Source organism: Liolophura sinensis, chromosome 6, assembly GCF_032854445.1.
Source record: "Liolophura sinensis isolate JHLJ2023 chromosome 6, CUHK_Ljap_v2, whole genome shotgun sequence".
NCBI lineage: Eukaryota > Metazoa > Mollusca > Polyplacophora > Chitonida > Chitonidae > Liolophura > Liolophura sinensis.
Window position 1 is genome coordinate 31,289,464 of NC_088300.1, and position 12,318 is coordinate 31,301,781.

At 40.9% G+C, this 12,318-nt stretch overlaps 1 protein-coding gene across 1 annotated transcript; it reads left to right on the forward strand.

Annotated features, from left to right (window-relative positions):
- Window positions 1–2,287: 2,287 nt before the first annotated feature.
- On the forward strand, window positions 2,288–10,836 carry LOC135468622 (2-amino-1-hydroxyethylphosphonate dioxygenase (glycine-forming)-like). The gene is made up of 4 exons (XM_064746971.1): window positions 2,288–2,333; window positions 7,418–7,578; window positions 8,764–8,989; window positions 9,902–10,836. Exons 2-4 carry the CDS (start codon window positions 7,432–7,434, stop codon window positions 10,120–10,122), a joined length of 594 nt encoding a protein of 197 aa, XP_064603041.1. The 5' UTR covers window positions 2,288–2,333; window positions 7,418–7,431; the 3' UTR covers window positions 10,123–10,836.
- Window positions 10,837–12,318: the final 1,482 nt, after the last annotated feature.

A 12,318-nucleotide genomic window follows, 5' to 3' on the forward strand; every position in this document is an offset into this window, starting at 1 on the left:
CACAACAAGATGCTCTCGAGATTATTTCTCTATGGGTTATTTAAAACGGCCATGTAAAATGTTGGGGTCTCCGTGTCAACGAAAGGATTGGGATCGATTCTTTTTTAGAATGACGTACGCAACCATAAACAGCCTCTCGATTATAATAATCTTGTCATATATGTTTTCATCAAGTTTGCTTAAAAGACACACTTTACCCATACTGCCTCACAGCAGGTTTTCAGCTATTTTCAGCTATAGATGATATGAAAATCAATGATATGAGAATTATTTCACGCCATGGATGGGATCTGTTACACAGAGCGAAAAGCTATGCAACTGTGCATAACCTATAACATATCAAATAACGCAAGCTTGACAAATGGTGTAAAATCGAGCACAAAATAACATGCTGGTTTTGTTACTGTTTTGTGTGAGTGGAATCATATATTTCATTGTCCTGGTGTTGATCCCATTTCGAAACGCCTTTGACAAAAATAAAATGGTGTCTTCGTGAAAGGTTTTAGTAATACGAATACAAAATGCAATGTATTCATTTCTGATCGAAGCGTAACGGCATTCTCGCATTTTATCGCGTAAAGAACGATCACATTAGGCGAGCTGTAAGGCATATTATCGTATTGGCCTTTAAGCGGACTAGAATTCTGACTCTCCGGCGCCCAAATCCTTGCTCAGCTGAAATTTCATGAGGGAATCCTGACTTGGCCTACTTTTTAAGCAGCTATGCACAAAGGCTTATCCATCGAGTAATGTTGGGAAGCCTTTTCCCGCATGAGATGACATGGATGGACGTTATGTAAGCAACTAATTCACTGAATTCACGGCATGACAAGCCGCGGTATGCACCAGCTATTAGAGTATGGTGTTTATTAGACTTGGTTACACGCGCTGACAGCTACATTCGTGATGACTGACAGCGACGGTAGGCCTAGTGAACTTGGCTGGTGTGGTGTGTCCCTTTAACCTATACGTTTCTTAACATGGAAGTTCTTTTTATATCAAAATCAGTGGTAAGTCAGGACAGATTAGCTGGGGCCGTAATTCAGCACATTTTCGCACTACTTTTTTTTAAAATCAATTATTTACCATTATATAATCTAATAAAAGACTATATGACATCGCAGAAATTTCATTTATTTATGTATTTATTTTGATTGGCGATTGAGAGTCTTAGATTGCTCTGACGTTAGGTTTGCAAAATTTTATTCGGCCACAGTGGCCCCAAACCTGCGACAACTGCATCAGGTTTTTCAGTGGAACACGTCCTGACGTTGGTTTGGGACCATCCTTGGCCAAACCTAATTAACGTCAAAGCAATCTTGAATTTATAGACTAAATGTTGTTTTTTCTCGTACATGTACATGGCGTCGGTCTGATTTATGTTTGTAGGAAACAGGAATTACTGGCGTAAACCACCATATTACTTTCACATTATACTAGTATCACTGCCACAACTAGACAAGCTTGACCTTTGGGGCTTGTGAAACCTTCGTAGGCTTGTTTAGGCTTAGCCTCATCACTTGTGTCCTCCCGTGGAACTATTTAGCCAGCATTCATCAATAAATTTGTTTTAGATTTTGGTTAGAATCATGTTGCAGATACTCTAAATAAAGACTTGTTCAGGATTTCTGTCCAAAAATTTACAAGTGGTGGCAGTGATATAAAGCGAAAGGTAGAGAGCGACGTATGCGCTGTAAGGAGTATGGTAAACCACGTCCCTTCGCCATATAGCTGTCAGGCCTCGTCTCGCAGCCGAACCAGCTAGTCATGGATTTGAACGTGCGACCTTATATAAGTCAAAGGATTATCGGCCGAAGCGAGGTAGCGCTTCAACCGTGTGAAGCAGCGAGGACACAAAGACACTGGCGTAAGACAACAGTCAAATAAATAAATAAATCAAAGACACTTGTAGCCAGCGTATGGTGGGAATGCATTTGATAATTAAATAGATTAATTAAAAAAAGTATTTCTCGTCATTTTGAGACCTAGAATAAAAATGGTACATGCACTTGTTGCTGCCTCGCTTGACGCTTGGCGATGATATGGCGAGACAGTGGCATGGGTAACCAACAGATGTTTCGTGACACCGAGGTGACAGATCAAGTATACAACCAACACATATACCGGTACAATCTGGAGCCCCAGTGCAAGACGGGTTTGCTCTAACAAAGATACGCCAATGAAAATTGACCTTGCTGATGAAAAACCTTTGCAGCCAATAGTAAGTGATGTAAGGTATCCTGCGCATGACTAAAAATGTTTAATAAAGCGTAGTGGGTCGAGAGTCCATGTTAATCAAGTTGACGTTGGTTCTCTATGCCACGGACAACAAGGTACGGTACAAGTTCTTGATCAAAGATTATCAAGCAACCGAAGTGCAAGCAGGGCACAAGCAATTGGTTTATGAACATCTGACACGCTATAGATTCATTGTTGGTAATGAATTAATTAGTTCTTAAATGAGCATGTACATATATATAAACAGGTTGACGGCAACTTATATTGTGTCATCCACATACCCGAAATGTAGGACACACGGAATATAGGTCAGGTTTTCACTTGTTATTCACATTTGTGGATGTAGGAAAGAGCTACTCAGTTTAAATCTAAACGTACATTCATCACCAAAATCATTGTCGCCTGGGCCGTCGAAAATGGTAATCATACATGTATGTATATATATATATAGATTAATGGACAATGAGAAACATCTTCGGTAAGGTGCTTGAACTCTCGAGCATGCTCATGAGCAGAAAATCCAAACAACGACACAGAATATATGCATGTATGTTTGTTGTTTCCCAGTGGTAGACGTCCTTGATTGGACTATTCATAACGCGGTTACAGTTTCTGGCATTCATGTATAAAATCTGACGATGAATCTGTTTATTCAATCACAGCTTTGCGTGATCAGTGTATACAATAGGTCGGTAAAATAGCTGGCGCAGCCGACTGTGGCTTTAAGTCAGAAGGTTTGTCATTTACTGCGAGCACTCCGGTTTCCGTCCGACATAACCCTAACTACAGTCTTGTAATGGCGGGCCAAGGTGTGTAGTCAAATGGTTCATCCATGTCTTTGCGATGGCATTGCAAACTGGCGACGTAGTACTCGTATATATATACAATAAGAGAACGATGACTGGTCCAACTTGGACCCGAGGTACCATTGCGATGCCAAGGTACCCACTGAGCAATTTTTGTGAAAGATGTGAATCACCAATCGAGTAAAGTAGTAAATGTGTGCCGGGAATGTTTTACAAGCACTTGTCTTTTAGCACCAGTTGTACATTTGTCCCTAGGAATCAACGATTTATCCCTAGGAAGAGTTCAAATTCAGACTTCAAAACAGACAAGTATATTCACCCTTGAATAACCAGGCAGTGTTTTACATTGAGCAATTTTTGTGAAAGATGTGAATCACCAATCGAGTAAAGTAGTAAATATATGCCAGGAATGTTTTACAAGCACTTGTCTTTTAGCACCAGTTGTACATTTATACCTAGGAATCAACCATTTATCCCTAGGAAGAGTTCAAATTCAGACTTCAAAACAGACAAGTATATTCACCCTTGAATATCCATGCAATGTTTTACATTTTTTTTCCTTGTCGGCCATTCAATTGTTTATGTATAACAACTTATTTATCTGTAAGCAATTGCCTTGTTTCAGTGTCACTGTTACACAACAGTGTATTTTGTATGACGATAAGTGACAACAACCACCCCATTCTGGTCAAACTGACACAACCACATCATTCCGGTCAAACTGACACAACCACATCATTCTGGTCAAACTGACACAACCTCATGACCCTTATTAACATGACACAACCACATCATTCTGGTCAAACTGACACAGCCACATCATTCCGGTCAAACTGACACAACCACATCATTCTGGTCAAACTGACACAACCTCATGACCCTTATTAACATGACACAACCACATCATTCTGGTCAAACTGACACAGCCACATCATTCTGGTCAAACTGACACAACCTCATGACCCTTATTAACATGACACAACCACCCCATTCTGGTCAAACTGACACAACCACATCATTCCGGTCAAACTGACACAACCACATCATTCTGGTCAAACTGACACAACCTCATGACCCTTATTAACATGACACAACCACATCATTCTGGTCAAACCGACACAGCCACATCATTCTGGCCAAGATGACACAACCACATCATTCTTGTCAAACTGATGCAACTACATGATTCTTATCAATATGACATAACGACATCATTCTGGTCAAAATGACACAACCACATATGGTTTTCTTCAAGATGACACAACCACATGGTTCTAGTACAGATGATACCACGCCATGATTCTTTTCAAACCAGCACAAACACAAATGATTCACGTCGAGATAAGACAACCACACCACTCTGGTAAGATGCACAACGACGTGACTCTGGTTGACACAATACTCCGATTCAAGAAGACACAATCACATATGGCTGTGACACAAGCACATGATCTCGTCCAGATGGCACAACAACCTGGTTCTGATGAAGTTGACATGTCCTTAAGATTTTGATCAAGATGGCACAATAACATGGTTTGGATCAAGTTAAGGCGATGACCTACTACCACCTGGTTCCGGTTAAGAAACCACAATCACATGATTCCGGAATAAAGATGATACGACTACCAGAAAACCTTGATGATAAATACATCTTTCATACATACCTATCTTTCATACATGAAGTAGGTCTAATCATGCATTGATCTGACCTCCACATGGATGACACGCCCATGTATGCACATCTCCTATACAGTTATGATAAATAATGTTTACCTGTCTCTGTCAGTGAAGGATCAATCTGCTACATTGTATATACATGCAATGGAATACTAATAAAACATCAGAATGGCTCACCGTTTGTAGGAACACGAATAATGCGTACAAGACGGCCTGTGGTGTTTGTTCGAGCGTTTTTTTTTTGCGTTACGAATGAAAAGAAGAGTTTGATAATGGTATAAATTCATACAGTTTTACTGTAGTATGGTGATCTGTTAACGGTACATGGGAATATTGTGTACATGTGTACATAGATTTCTTCCACTATATAGCTTATATTTGCTCACGTTTCTATATGGTGGACAGCTGTACCGATTCTCGCTAAACGGAATCCCTTAGATTAAAATCCGCTAATAAATTAACCCACAGAATGTTTGGCCCTCTACTGTGAACATTATTAACTTTTGTTGGTAATGAGGCGATTAAGGTTTAGACAACATGCCCCTAAAAGTGGCTAAAGCAAAAGGCTCTAAATGAGGCTCTAAATGGCTGTCGTATCGACCTTCTCAAATACCACTGACTTTTTCAGAGGCTTGGAGCCGACCCCTCTTATTATACTACTGCATGAGACAAGTGTAATGGGCTTATATAGGCGTATACTTCATTTGAGTTTTCGGTGGAGATTTTTTTTTTTTTTTGGAGGGGTTAGGGAGCAGTCGGTTTGTCAAACTGCGGGATCAATATGGGTCGTCCATTAAAATCGAACTATGTGCATGCTTGGGAATGACGCTGGATTAAGTCTTGGAATTATTTGGCGCGGGGTTTTTGATGGCCTGTCGACGAGCCTTACCTATATTTAGCCAATCCGATTGACGTTCGTGCAATGTTCCAGACATGGCACTGCGGCCACGAAAGGCCGATAAGTCACAAGCGCCAGTTGAAAAGGAAGCAGTTAATTCTGCTCGCAAATCAACCTCGGCTCGCCTATCTAATCAACATATTATATAGGAAAGAGGTTACTGCTATAGAGCGCATTGTTAGCACTACATTAACGCCCTGTCGCTCCTCAAAGTGCTCGCTGTATGGCAAACATACCCCGAGGGACTTTCCTGATAATTATCACAGAAAGCTTCCCCCAGGTTTAAATATGTGGACCTCAGGAGACCACGCTCTTATTTAACTCCCATTAAGTACGTCTTTACTCAGAGCGCTTGTGTGCGTGCATTTTCTAAATGGAGCATAGTAGATCACAAGTTGAATAGATTTAAAGGACTTTCTCTGAAAAATCAAGGTAATCTGTCTTTTGGGCTGTTTTATACGGGAGCCTACTTAATTATAAGATAGGGAGATATTTAATTCGCTGCGTTAACAAGAGTATTAAACATTTGCCTATATATTGGTAAATTATAAAGATGATCCTTGAAAAGATGTCCGCCTCGAAGTCGGGAGACCCCGCGATCAAACCCAGTCATACCAAAGACTTTGAAAAATGGTACTTGATGCTCTATCGCTTGGTGCTCAGTCCTGAGAGGTTAGAGTAAAGAAACATGACTGGATAGACTCATGTTAGTATAATTTGACTGGGTAAGGTGCCATGTCTGGTGTCTTCGGCATGATGCTTCAGTGACGGTAGCACTTTGGCGGCATGGACTTGCCATTCGACAGGAATACTCAGTATACGTACACAAACCTAGTGACTCTTCGTCGGCATGATGCTTCAGTGGCGATAGCACTTTGGCGGTTGCCGTGCCACCAGAAGACAGCCATATGACTGGAAAATTGTTAAGTACGACCTTAAACCCCAAGCATACATACATGTAAATACACATCTCCCAACTTCCAATGCGTGTTTGCACGCTATAAATCCCAAAAATGCTAAATGTCCACAATACCAACAGCAACTTGAAGGGTGCGGTCAAAACGTATCGTTGAATGATCGATACGAATAATTACTGGCATAAAACATGTTCTTGGTAATCTTTCTATGTTGTATGCAGTAACATTCGCAATTATCTGGTCACATGAAGGTGTCTGTCGGGAATAAGTTGCGTGCACGAAATCAAGTGTGAACACGCTATTATACACACTTGAAATTCTTAAGAAATTTGATTGTAAATGAGTGGTACTATTTACCATAAAAAGGCTTTGCACGGAGATTGAGTAAATTTTTATCGACTGCGGAAGTGACAGCCGGATTCAGTCGTTTTTCTCTCCATTATGTAAGGACCAGAGATAAAAGCATGGTTTGAAAAGCTGTGTTCGTACAAAAACCGATCAATGCAAATGACAAGTGGCTTTACTGAAACGCCTGTATATACCGAGTCTGAAATCATGTGCGTGCATGCGTGATGGTCATCATGTGCAAAGGGAGAGAATCGAGTAGATCTGAAGACCAAAACATTGTTAACCTGTCTGTCCGATATCGTTTGCACACAGGAAATGCTTTTTAAAAAGTAAATACAAACCCTTTTCAACCATTCCTATTGAAAGTCCATAATAAACGAGCATGTTATCGGGAATTGTTTGAAATGGATTTCTTAGCAAAGGAAACAAACGCGCTTGACACTTTTGGCTTTTATGTGAGGTGTTAATTGAAATCCTCCATAGTAATTCCAGACACAAGGCAACGTGAAATCAGATAAATTTATCTGTTTTAGGCGCACTTCTCAAGATGGACTCGAGACGAAAAAGTGTGGACCAAGCGTTCAAAATGTTCGAAGTTCACGGGGACAGTGAGTATCTGGGAGAAGCAGTGTCCAAAACTCAGCACAGCTTACAATGTGCCAGGTTAGCGGAAAAGGAGCGCAGAAAGCCTGAGGTAAGACAAATAACACTTGAAACCTATTACTGTGAAACCTGATAATCTGGGAAGATTGAGAGCTTTGTTCTTATTGAGGTGGTTTCTAACAGCTTGTGTTATGAATGATTAGATACATGGTACATTTTAACCACAGTGATGACTATCTATTGGGGTAAGCGTTGTTCAGGGAACACAAGATAAATATTTCTTCACCGGGATTGTTCTCACGACATTAGACCATTACCACTGACATCAAGATTTAAACGTGGTTCAAATTATACCCATTTAGCACACGCAAGCAGCCTATATATATCTTCAGTCGAAAATAAGCCATCGGGTGCTCCTTAATCGTTTTCTGGTATGAGACATCTTTGCTGCTTTTTTCTGTTATACCTTATTCTGAAGGGACATCAGGATTTTTTTCTTTTCCATCAAAATTCGTCAGCAACTTTGAATTATGATGATACGTTGGAGAAATGGAGTATATAGGCTACATGAGGTAAAGAGGTGACGAAATTCATCGAATGATTATGGTCCTCGATCCTTTCGATTGATTGAATCGATTTTTTATGCGATTCCCAGTTGACAAGTGAATATCTCACTGAAATATATTTTTTAAAAACACTATCGTGCCGTACTATCATTACCACTGATTACTACTACTAATGTTTTGAAGGTTGTTCTTGTGGAACTTTTCTGGTGCTCAATTATGTCTATGTACAGTTCTCCATTTTGATGATTTCAAGACTAGGTTTGAAGGAGGCCTCGGGAGAAACGAGTTTCTGGAATAAGATGGTGGCCTATTCAAAGCGTAGCGCCTTGTATTACAGTTCATACACTTTGCGGTGAGAAGTCTTTTCGCTGAAGGCTGTACACCTAGTACAATGTACACTGTATCCTTGTTAGTTGATATATGTTCAAGTTTAACTTTTTGACACAGGTTTCTTTCCTCTGCACCATTTCAGTATAGGTATATATACCACATATCACGTGCAGCAAGGGAAGCAGTGCTTATAAGTTGAGCGTTGGATTTTGGATCAGGAGGACCAAGTTCAAATCCCGGGATAACCCATAGATTAAATTCCTCAGCTTTGCACAACATCTGAGTTATACCATCGGCTCGATGCCTTCTTGGTGACAACTTTCCTATCTCTGCATTTAACTAAACGGTATGTAAATAATCGGTAATGTGTTGGTATATAGGTAGTACTCGGGGCCCTGTTTCACGACATCGGCCACCTGGTGGGACTGGACAAAGGATTGGACAGGATGGTGACGGGAGGTGTGGACCTGGGGGCCAAGAACCACGACACCGTCGGCGAAGAATTCCTCAAGAACCTCGGCTTCCCGTCTCCTATCACAGACTTTGTGAAGGGACATGTTCAGGCCAAGAGGTATCTGGTCGCGAAAAACAAAGAGTACTACAACAGTGAGTATACAGGCACTCGTGCTTACATAGAAACTTCACACGCGCAAATTATTCACATAGGTACTATTTAGAAGAAAACAGGTAAAGTGTTCAGATAAAGACTCTGATTTAGCAAGCGGCTATTGGATTTAGCGCTATCAAAGAGTTTCTGGTGGCTAACAATTACGTAAGTTTGAAGGATGAGAAGTGCTTTATTGGTTGTGTCAGAAAGGAATCGATACATCTCCAATAACGACTATAATATGACTTTTTTCAAGATGTCATGGCTTTTGAATCCTTGCTTTGAATTTGTATCTATCGTGAAACAAAAAGTGCAATGTATTTTGCGTCGTTCTCCGCCATCTTATTCTGTGATTTCATTGTAGGAAAGGTAGAATGTTTAACATGTATTTCACACTGGTGTTCGATCGAAAGTTTCAGTGGGAAATATAAGTATGGTGTCAGTTGATCGCTTCGAAGAGGTTTCTTGACTCCTGTTTTGGACATTCATGACTGAACAAATGAGGCACATGTATCTCACCCCGATCGATAATGAACACGATGCAGCTTGAAATGCATGAACCCACAGCACGGAATATATAGGCCCATATGGTTTATAGCATGGCTATCGGAACATCATACCAAATTGGATGTATCGTTAGAGTTGACCAAGGTGTAATTACAGGCGTTAAACCACGTATTAACTTCCGTCTAGACGAAAGTTCCACTCACTTTGCACTCAGATGACACAGATAATAAATTTTGAACTTGACCTTTTAAACATGATATACTGGATCTGTCGGAATGACGAATCTTACCAAAATGGTAATGCTTCTCGAAATCAGATCACAAGCCCTTTACCACATGAGCTATACTTAACCTTAAGCCACAAAAGCCGTCCGTCCTTTTTCTGTTTCTCTTATATTGTTATAGGCCTATCAGAAGCTAGCAAGCTGACGTTGCTCCACCAGGGCGGGCCAATGACAGAGGACGAGGCTCAGACATTCGAGAAGCATCCTCAATTTGAGGACCTTGTGAAAATGAGGACATGGGATGACCTAGCCAAAGACCCCGGATGCGAGACTGAGCCGATGGAAAAGTACCAAGAAATGGCGTACAACTACTGTACCAATTATGGCTCAAACTTCATGTGAAACTTTCAGGAGACGGCGTTCTCCTATACTGTACCAAGATCCTCTAAGTGACACGATGTCTTATGATGCCAAAAGCTTATTTTTTTTTCATCCAGACGCTTTGCGGGAAGAAAATGAATACAGGTGCTAGAAGTGACTACTTCCAGATTCCTGAAATTAACCTTTACAGTACAGAAGGCCTATGTCTGGACTCAGTTTGTGGTCTTCAAATCTCAAAGTGAGCATTGACATGTAAAACAGACTGAATGACTGAAAGTAAAAGAGTTCAGACTGAATGACTGAAAGTAAAAGAGTTTATTTTCATTGTACCACTAAGAATAATTTCTTGCGCTTTTTTTAGTTTTATCCTTCAGCATTAGTGACATGTCTTTCGGTTGACTGAAAAGTCACAGTGTATGCTTCGCTTACACTCCACTTCGCACACAAATTCACTTCTCACAAAACAGAGAAACCCACATTTTCGAAGAAATGTCTCCGTACTGCATTTCACGAAAGTAGTCCGTATGGCCTTTCAACTGGTTGTGCTACAGGTATATATGCATGAAAGTTAATATACACCCGTACAGACAACGGCTCTCCCAATAGAATTAATATGAACCATGCAGGTTTTTTAAGCCACACATAAGGTCAGTAACGGATTTACAGCTCAATTAGCCAAGTGACCGCTGGTCAAGATTGCGAACGGCTGTCACATTTCACAAAATAAAAGTGTTTTCCATATTTGTGTTTGCTATCTGTACCGAGAAGCCCAGCGCAGCTAAAGCAACTTTATACACTTAGTTTACGCTTAGAATAGTGGACATCGGAATAAGGAATACAGAAGTTAATTTTATATCGTAAATGTTTTAAGTAGATAGTATTTGGTGTATTACTAACTCTTGAATTTTGTTTTTCTTGAGCGTTTCTGTCAACATTATTTCCACTGTACGACCTATAAAGACAACATTAAGTCAGTCTCACTACACACTGGCCATTAGACATGATTTATTTATTTATTTGACTGGTGTTTTACGCTGCACTGAAGAATATTTTACTTATACAACGGCGGCCAGCATTATGGCGAATAAAGCCCGGGGAAAACCCACGACCGTCCGCAAGTTGTTGCCAGACCTTCCCACGTACGGCCGGAGAGGAAGCCAGCATGACCTAGACTTGAACTCATAGCGACCGCATTGAGTTCTGTCTCCTGAGTCATTGCGTTGTATTAACCACTTCGGCCACAGTGCCCCCACACCCCATCTCTCACCCCCAAAACACGCACGCACACACACACGCACGCACACACACACACGCACGCACACACACACACGCACGCACACACATCAAATATGATGCCCGATCACACACGCACACACACACGCACGCACGCACGCACACACATCAGACATGATGCCCGATCTTAACACATTATATTGACACTTATGCTGTGCTCCAAATAAAGGAAGTGCCAATATAAAAGCACAGCAGAGAGAGTAAAAGCAGGGCAACGACGACATTGTGATACTTGACAAATGGTCACACATAACCGGTGGAATATGGAAAGACTGTTGAGTTCAAAGTCTTATCTAGGACAACTCACACAATGGATTCTCAACTACAAGGCGTTCTGAAGGTTGTCCAACTTTTTCAAGAAGAGTTGTCGTCGCCAGGGACCTTTGCTGAGGCCATTTCGATGTTTATTCCTTCATGGTGACACTATCAAGTGCCGATCAAGTCACTGTGTACCGAAATCATCCACTGGACCAGTAATTCACCAGCATAATTCAAAAGGTAAATGTGTACGTTAGAAAAAAATGATATTTGTGATTTTTGGAGGGCTACCAAATTTTACAAACTTCTAATAGATTGGATAATGTCTATTTTTACCATTTCAAAATGGTGACAAGGACTCAAGTCGGATTGGCCATTGCTCTCTTTGTTATAGAACACTATGTACCAGTTGGCCTATATTTAATCATTCCATCCAGCCATAGTGTACCGAAATCACCCAATGGACCCGAAATTGTCCCACTCCCTGAGGCTGAGGCTACAACAATGAAGTCGTGGGTCGGAACTGGCCTGAGTTTGAAACGGCTTACTCTGTCTCAACTATGCTGGACATTTTAATTCATAATTCACTGGTCCCTTAGGCGTCAAAGTATACGACAGGTTTACCTTTCGTACGTCGGGAAACAGCTTTTCTGACTTTTGTGTCAA

Bases quoted from the DNA above. Each gene is read 5' to 3' on its own strand.
- LOC135468622 (XM_064746971.1), top strand. From the start codon at position 7,432: ATGGACTCGAGACGAAAAAGTGTGGACCAAGCGTTCAAAATGTTCGAA. The intron at 7,579-8,763 runs GTAAGACAAATA...GTTGGTATATAG, and splicing joins AGGAGCGCAGAAAGCCTGAG to GTAGTACTCGGGGCCCTGTT. The intron at 8,990-9,901 runs GTGAGTATACAG...ATATTGTTATAG, and splicing joins AAACAAAGAGTACTACAACA to GCCTATCAGAAGCTAGCAAG.